At 38.2% G+C, this 7,920-nt stretch overlaps 2 protein-coding genes across 2 annotated transcripts; one reads left to right on the forward strand and one right to left on the reverse strand.

The window, feature by feature from the left end:
• The first annotated feature begins 508 nt into the window (after nucleotides 1-508).
• Nucleotides 509-4,237, forward strand: LOC114758063 (nucleolar protein 12-like). Its single transcript, XM_028947070.1, has 6 exons — nucleotides 509-1,505; nucleotides 1,623-1,681; nucleotides 2,517-2,586; nucleotides 2,700-2,825; nucleotides 2,937-3,065; nucleotides 3,614-4,237. The coding sequence occupies exons 1-6, from the start codon at nucleotides 705-707 to the stop codon at nucleotides 4,058-4,060; spliced, it is 1,632 nt and encodes a 543-aa protein (XP_028802903.1). The 5' UTR covers nucleotides 509-704; the 3' UTR covers nucleotides 4,061-4,237.
• Nucleotides 4,238-4,722: 485 nt separating this feature from the next.
• On the reverse strand, nucleotides 4,723-7,717 carry LOC114758005 (uncharacterized membrane protein At4g09580-like). The gene is made up of 4 exons (XM_028946990.1): nucleotides 7,258-7,717; nucleotides 5,656-5,926; nucleotides 5,409-5,579; nucleotides 4,723-5,250 (listed from the first exon to the last, which is right to left on the reverse strand). The coding sequence occupies exons 1-4, from the start codon at nucleotides 7,461-7,463 to the stop codon at nucleotides 5,131-5,133; spliced, it is 768 nt and encodes a 255-aa protein (XP_028802823.1). The 5' UTR covers nucleotides 7,464-7,717; the 3' UTR covers nucleotides 4,723-5,130.
• Nucleotides 7,718-7,920: the final 203 nt, after the last annotated feature.

Genomic DNA, 7,920 nt, shown 5'->3' on the forward strand with positions numbered 1-7,920 from the left:
CTATGGGATGAGATAATTACACTTTGAGCAACATTTCTATTTTGTAATTTGTATTGAATATGGAAATTTCAAGGGAGCAGACTGGAGATTTGATCGTAATCGTGTGTCCAACTCGAGACTCTAAAGAAAGGCCCCGGAAGTTGGTTGTGTTGCCAAGTTCATTCACAAATCTTTTACTCTGTTGCTTAAGTGATAAATAGTAATAATTATATTTTTAAAAGGTGTTTGGATTTGTCAAAAAGTACTTTTCAAATTGAGATAAATTCTTTTACATATTTTTTTCGTATACCGTAAAATTATTTTTAAAGTCATGGTTTAGTTTTCATCTAAATGCCTTTTTAGTCGTAAATTTACAATGTATTAAGTGGTAAATAAGATTAATTATATTTTTAATTGTAAATTTGCTGTATGTAAATTTATGTTATGTGAATAACAAATTTGAAAGCGTTCTTAATAATTACCTTATGAATTTGGTATTTCAGGACAATTCTACTTCATAAAATTGATTAGAAAATTACAATCATTTTTAAATTTTAAATTATTATCCCGTTTTCTCAATTTCTAAACCGTGGATGCCAAATTGAGCGCCATCCCGACCCCGAACGGTCCTCAAGTTGCCTTCGCCGCCCTTATCGTCCTCAACTGATCCTAGGGTTTCTGGAACAAGGCTTCATAGGTTTCTGATCCTTTCCTTTCAATCGAAAATGGGGAAGAAGAAACCCAAGGAGCCCAAGGAAACCCCTAAAAGCAGCGGTGCTTCCGACATATTTAGCAAGCTATTTGGTAATGTATCGGAACAGGGCGCCAGCTCTTCTCTGTTCTCAGATAGCAACCCGTTTCGTAAGAAACCTCTTGAAACTAGTTCAAGTTTCGGCCTAACCAATAATACTGAAAACGCTGGTAGCGCGGTCTCCCATAGCCCCGATTCTGAAGTTTTGAAGAAGACGAAGAAAAGGAAAGAGAAGGACTCGTCTATTGATTCAGATAATGCCTTCGAAGCTTCGGGGAAGAAGTCGAAATCCGGTTCCGACTTGAACTCTCATTCGATTCCCAAATCAATTACAACACCGCAGGATGGCGAGGCCAAAGTGTCTGATTTGGGTGCACAGGCGACTGCGTTATCGAAGAATAAAAATATTGTGTCTGAGGAAGGCGAGGAGAAAGGTGAGCTTGTAAATGGTGACAAGGAGAAGAGAAAGAAGAACAAGAGAAAAAGGGACGACGTTGAGAAAGAGTGGGAATTAAAGAGGTATGGGGCAGTAGAGGAAGAGCAAGATCACGGGGAAGGCTTGGAGAAAAATGTCGTTGGGACCAAGAGGAAGACGGTGGATAATCCTGCTGACATGTTGGTAACGAATGAAGGTTTTGATGATGAGAAAAAGCTCTTGAGAACGATATTCATTGGGAATTTACCGCTCAAAGTGAAAAAGAAGAATTTATTGGCGGAGTTTAGGAAATTTGGGGAGGTTGAATCTGTGAGGATTCGTTCTGTCCCAATATTAGATGTAGGTGTTCCTTTTCTCAATTGATTTATTTAATTTATGCTCTTTGCTACCTTGTAAAGCCTCAATTTTTTTTGTTGGTTTAGATCCTAACTTTATTTTTTGTTTATAATTGATCAGACCAAAAAACCTAGAAAGGGAGCCATCCTTGCGAAGAAAATCAATGATGCTGGTGATAGGTAATGCTTTTGAACAACCGACATCATCTCAAATAAAGTAGTTTGCTAATTCTCTGTAGAAAATGGGGTTTTGTATGAATGATTTTTAGTATTTATTTTAATGTTTCTACTACCCAGTTGAAGCCTGTTTGTTTAGGTTCGGAAAAATCATCCTCGCCGAATTTGATGCTTGGCTATGGAGAGCTAAGAAAGTTTCATTTGTATTTTCTGAAAATCATGTTTCTTAACGGGGAAATTTTGACTTTCTTTTAATTTATTAACTTTGCTTTGGGCGATTTAAAGACAGTCTGATATGAAGACAGGGACATTTCATGTTGGGCATACTTTTGAATTCAATTCAAGTAAACTAAATGTTTTCAGGCTGTTAAATCTTCTCATCTTAATGATGGAAAATTATCTGGCAATATGAGAAATTTTGCTGATCAATATATTTCAAGTTCTTGGAAACAATGTACTTAGTGTTAGATATGCAGTAACTTTGAGGCTGTTCTCCCCTCCTCCATCCATTTAGTGTTATTCTCAATGATCCCTAATTTTGTGCAAATCTAGTAGTTGGACATCTACTATGATTCTTTCTTTAATTTAAGTTGATTGTTGGACAAACAATTGCGTGTTGCCCAGGAACTTGCTTCTGTGTATCTGATTGAGAAGTGGCCTGACCTATACAGGAGAATATGTCGTTTATAATTTGATGCCTATATGTATGAAATAACATTAATACCAGTCCGATTAATGTCTCTTGCAGAAAGTTAGTGGAAATTGTTTTCAGATTTCTTTTATTCTCGGTGTATTGTATCATTAGACATTTCTAACTGACTACTACTGTATTTTGTAGCGTTCATGCATACATTGTTTTTAAGACAGAGCAGTCAGCTCAGGATTCTTTGTCCCATAACATGGCTGTGGTATGGTTTTTGTTCATCAAAGTTCACTGATAAAAAACTTGGGCTTGCTTATTATTTTGGGGTTGCACGTTTGCGTATAAATGTTTCGTTTTGGTTTTTCATTACGCATGTAGATCGGAGGAAATCACATACGTGTTGATAGAGCATGCCCACCTCGCAAGAAACTTAAAGGAGAGCATACTCCTCTGTATGATAACAAGAGAACTGTTTTTGTTGGCAACCTCCCATTTGATGTAAAGGTATGTTTCCTTTAGTGGTTATTTATTTGAGGTCATAGGCTTCCACTGTTGCCACTGTTGTTGCCTATATTTATAATTTACTAGTGAATATAAGGTTATTCTTCTCTGCAGGATGAGGAACTCTATAAACTATTCTCTGGTACGTCCAACCTGGAATCCAGCATAGAAGCCGTTAGAGTCATTAGAGATCCTCATTTGAATATCGGGAAGGGTATCGCCTATGTGCTGTTTAAAACAAGGGTACGATCGTTTTCTTTTAAAATATTTTTGCGTTGGGAGAATGTGAGACTCCAGAACATTGGAAACATAAAAAGTAGATAGCTCAATTATTAGGCAATGTGAGGAGATGGAGAATATCTGTAAGATCAAATGATCATGCAGAAGTATGCTGGGAATGAAATGAAGTGGGATAATTTATGTCAGCAATAGAGTGAATTAGGAGGATTGGGGAATATAAAGACGAACCTGCCAACTGGGTTATACTATTTTGGTTGGAAAAAAGAAGAAAGGTTATAGTTATATTATTAACTGTGGCATTGTGTTGATTTTTGTTACTTTGTGCAACTTATTGCTCCTTGATTTGAACGAAATGATTTAGATTAAAATTTGTCCTTGATGGGATCAGAGGCTTAGGTAGTTTGAGAAATGTCGTTGGGGATGAATTATTGTAGGAAATGGCCTCAGTTCTGCCAAAGCAAGAAGAATATTTGGACTTTGTCTCCAGGTCCTGTTACCTGAAACCTAAATTTGTAAATCTCACTGAATACAATTATATCTTGTAAATGCAGGAAGCTGCTAATTTTGTTGTTAGGAAACGTAACTTAAAGCTCCGAGACCGAGAGCTGAGACTGTGTCATGCAAGAGCGGATGCCACCCCATCCAAAAGGCCAAACTTGTCCCCACCACAAGCTTCTGGTACCCCTGCGAAGAAGGCGACGATGGCTGCAAGGTCTCCTTCAAGCGGTAATAACAGGACAAATAGAAAATCCAATATGTCTTACCAAGGTTTGCGGGCAAACAAAACAGTTGTCCATAAGAAATCAAAAACCCACGGAGGTGAGCAAACGACAGAGCGCAAGACGAAAAGACCAGCAGTTGCTGCCAGAAAGACTAAACTGAAAGCTAAATTGCTCAAGGAAGACGGTTCATCAAAACATGCAGGAAAGAAACGCAAGCTTGATAGTCGAACTCCAGACAGCTCTGTACAAAGTAAGAAAATTAAGAAGAATAGGTAGCAGTGTTGTCATAGTATCGAGGTGCTCTAATGCCTCAAGGAGACACATTAAAAGATGAATTGATCAGCTTTACTTTATTTCCATTTTGTATTGAGACTTCTGATGTGGTTCAATAGAGAAATCAAATCGAATCATTTGAGTTTTGTTTTGAAAATGAAGAAAATTACGTGGAAAAAATATGAATGATGATGTTATGCCAATAATGAATTCCTGTTTTTAATATCGACACTTACAGTGGCAAGCATGCCTTTGATTTTTAGAATTCAAAATTAGTGCTATTAGTTCAGTTGCCGTCGCGAGGGAATATGGCCATGCGCTTATTTCTCCCTAAACATGGACCTGCTAACTTAACTTTCGAAAGAAGAGGACTACGACGACTAGTTAATCCTAAAAATGTAGATATGTTACAGAAATAATCCATGCGAAAGTAAAGAAATTTTTATCCAAAAAATTTAATCCTAAAATATCCAAAAAGGCACTAGGCAAAGGGTGACATCGAACTGGTAAGTAGTAAATACCCTATTCCAGTCCTATCCATTCATTTATTGACGAGTGGGAAACTAGTTTCATGGCTCTTTTTTTCTTAATTAACTGGGAGGAGCGCCATATTCCAAGGAATCATGAAAGTTCCACTACTTCGTTGGAGATATTTACAAGGGAACTTAGAACACAAAGCATGGAATACTTACTGTATATAACTGATGTTCCCCTTGGATGATATGAAACCACACTGACTAAATGGCATAAAGCAACCGAGGTATATACACTAGTCATGAAGCGAATGCCTTACAAATTCCCACCTTATCAACACTTTATGTGAGTACGTGACTATACAACCGAAGGTGAATTTGGAATTTCTGAACCCCAATAGCAACCATTACAACAATTAAACCTAATGCTTAACGTTTCCTCCTCCATGATCATCTTGAATTACTGCAGCATTTGGCAACATAATCCATAAGCAGGGAGCCACATTGTGATCGTTTCGGGTAAATCTGTACAGTCCTGAATTAGAGAACCATTGGCTGTCAGGAAAACAAGAGCCTCATGCCCAAGAAGCTTCAGAAACACTACGACTTGGTAATTAGTGTAGGTGTAACTGAAACAACTCCTATGAGAAATAATGTAGCAATTGAGTTGAAATCATATAGATCTCTCAACGATTGCAACTCTCCAAGAGCTAGCCCAGCCTGCACATGTAACAAAATTGGATAACTCAGCAATTGACTTGAAGGGAAGGAGGCAAGGAAGGATATGAATTAGGCAACATATGAAGGGGACGATACCCCCTCCAGTCCAAGAAGCAATTCTCCAACTTCAGTTTTCAAGTTAAACAGCTTTTAGATACCTTGACAGTCACATAAGCAGCAGGTATGAGTCCAATAACAGTGGCCAGAAAGAAAATGTGATATGGCACATCCACTATTGGTGAGGCAACATTGATAAATGTGTTAGGCAAGGTTGGAGTCAGTCTCAGAAAAAGCATGTAGTTCAACAAACGCTTTCTCCTTTTAGCAACCTGGGAGTAAAAAGCATAATTTAATTCCACTTATAGAATGGATTCTATCCGAATTGTAGGAGAAGTTGAAACAAACCTGGTCCTGAAAGAACTTTAGCTTGTCTGGCCAAAGAGAGAAAACGAGGGGTCGCCCAATCAGTTTTGACAGGAAATAGCAAGATGAAGCTCCAGCTGTGGCATTGAACACAACTAAAGCAACACCTCTGAATACACCGAAGAGTGCTCCAGCAAGCAACGACATGAACACAGTCCCCGGAATCATGAAGGTCTGCATGAAAATATATACCACACAGTAACCTACCAAGACCTGTGCAGTGTAGTCACTTGTGTAGTTCTCAAGGTGGCCTCTACAAAAACAAAAACAAAGAAAAGACAAGAAAGATTGGATAAACCGTTGCAAATTATACTTCATCGACTTCCCTTGCCAAATTCAGTACCATTATCCAATATGCACACTATATATGAAAAGAAATATGCTTCACATCAACTATAAAAAAAACGCACCCCCCGATCTAAGATGACAATTAAAGGACAAACATCATGTGGAAAAACATGAAGACACCCTCCTCCCAGCAAGTCCCCAACACAACATGGCGCCAGCTCACCGTCATTAATACAATGATGAAAAATTTAGGTTGACTCCATTCTACACGAAGCTTTGATGTCATTGCATCAAATAGTTCCATTATCAATCAGTTGGATTACATGCATCATGACAGCATAAAATATACCCCCCCCCACCCACCCACCCAAACAAACCCCACCCCGGGCCCAAACACCCAAATGAAGATGCTAAGAGTAGAACTGCCATTGATCCTTCACTTCAAAGCCTACATCTTGATGAAAAACACACAACTTGCAAGAGTGTTATTCAACAAGATTCAAGACAAGCACCCCGGAAACATCAGAACAGATTTCACTTCATCTCATTCACCAACGAAAGACTCGAGGATGTTTCTGAACTAAAATGCTTAACACCCTAATAAGTCTAAATGAAAGATCCGGATAGCAACTGGCAGCATCAATATATTTCAGAGGCCCCGCATGTGTTCTCGTGTATTTTACAGATAAAGATGCTCTTAAATCAACTCTTAGCAGCACATCATATTCCCGCCAATAATCTCTACTTCTTAGTCTCCCTTCTATAATGACACCTCACATGTCATTGTCCTTTTTAATAATTTTCAAATAAGTACTTCTTTCAAGATTTTGGATCCATCTCAAAAGCATTTTCAGATCTACTTTTCTCCAAGCGCTAACAAAAAGAAGGAAACAGGGGTAGGGGTAGAATTAAAACTTGCTTGTTTAAGATTAACAAGGTCGATGTGACTCTTTTAAGACAGTTAATTGCTAGGTTTCAGTGACCACATTGTTTCTAAAACTAATCCTTCCACGCCAAAAACCAATGGAAGGTCGAAGCAAAGATGCAAATCCCAAAGTTTACCCAAATGATTTTGAGCGATCATTACTATTTAAAAGAAATGATCCTTTTTCTTTTGCGTCAGATTCAACAGAAGAAAAAAATTTCGACGCAGAGAGAAATCAGTAAAAATATTCCCCAGAAAGGTAAACGTCTGATCCAAAACATCAAAACATATTAGCCACGGAATAATACATGGAGGTAAAATTTGGTGTGTTCCAGTCATAAAACAGAAGGGAGAGAAAACAATATCATTACCGTAGGACTTGAAGATCTTCGAGGCTACGAGGGAGCTTGAGGAAGCTATAATCGGAATCAGGAATGGTCAGGTAAACAGAGAGAAGACCTAACACAAAACCCAATACCACGGTTGAAGCCGCAGCCGCTTCCCAAAATCTCAACCCAACAACCTTTGATTCCGTATGTTCCGCCATGACATTGCGCTTGCCCTCCTTCCCTTCCATCCAGCTGCAATCTGCAATATCCGAAAGAGAAGGAAAAAGGCAAAGGAGAAGAAGGGGAAGGGAATATGGTCCTATACCCTTCTTCCTGGAGGAGCTACTCTTCCTTGTTCTTCGTGTCTTCCTCCTCCTTTGAGTCGCCTCTCTTTTCTTCTCTCTCCCTTTATCTTCGGATGAGAGATATACCAGATGACAGAGAGAGAGGAGAGAGAATATTCCCTTCTTACAGTTTGCAAGATCCAAATGAAACAACTAACAAATGAATTCTCTGTCACATGACAACAAATTCCCGCATTTGCAAAACCTTTGAGCTGTTTATAAATTTGGTATAAAAAAATTGGAGCAATAAAGTTTGGATTTTTTTCCCCAACAAATCATATGTTTGATTTTGATCATATACTGCGGTTCCTGTTTGCAAATTTAAGGTTTTTTGTTTATTAAGTTTGTTAATATTAATAAA

The sequence above is a fragment of the Neltuma alba genome, unplaced genomic scaffold (genome assembly GCF_004799145.2).
Source record: "Neltuma alba isolate B1F8T4 unplaced genomic scaffold, ASM479914v2 tig00010661_pilon, whole genome shotgun sequence".
Lineage (NCBI taxonomy): Eukaryota > Viridiplantae > Streptophyta > Magnoliopsida > Fabales > Fabaceae > Neltuma > Neltuma alba.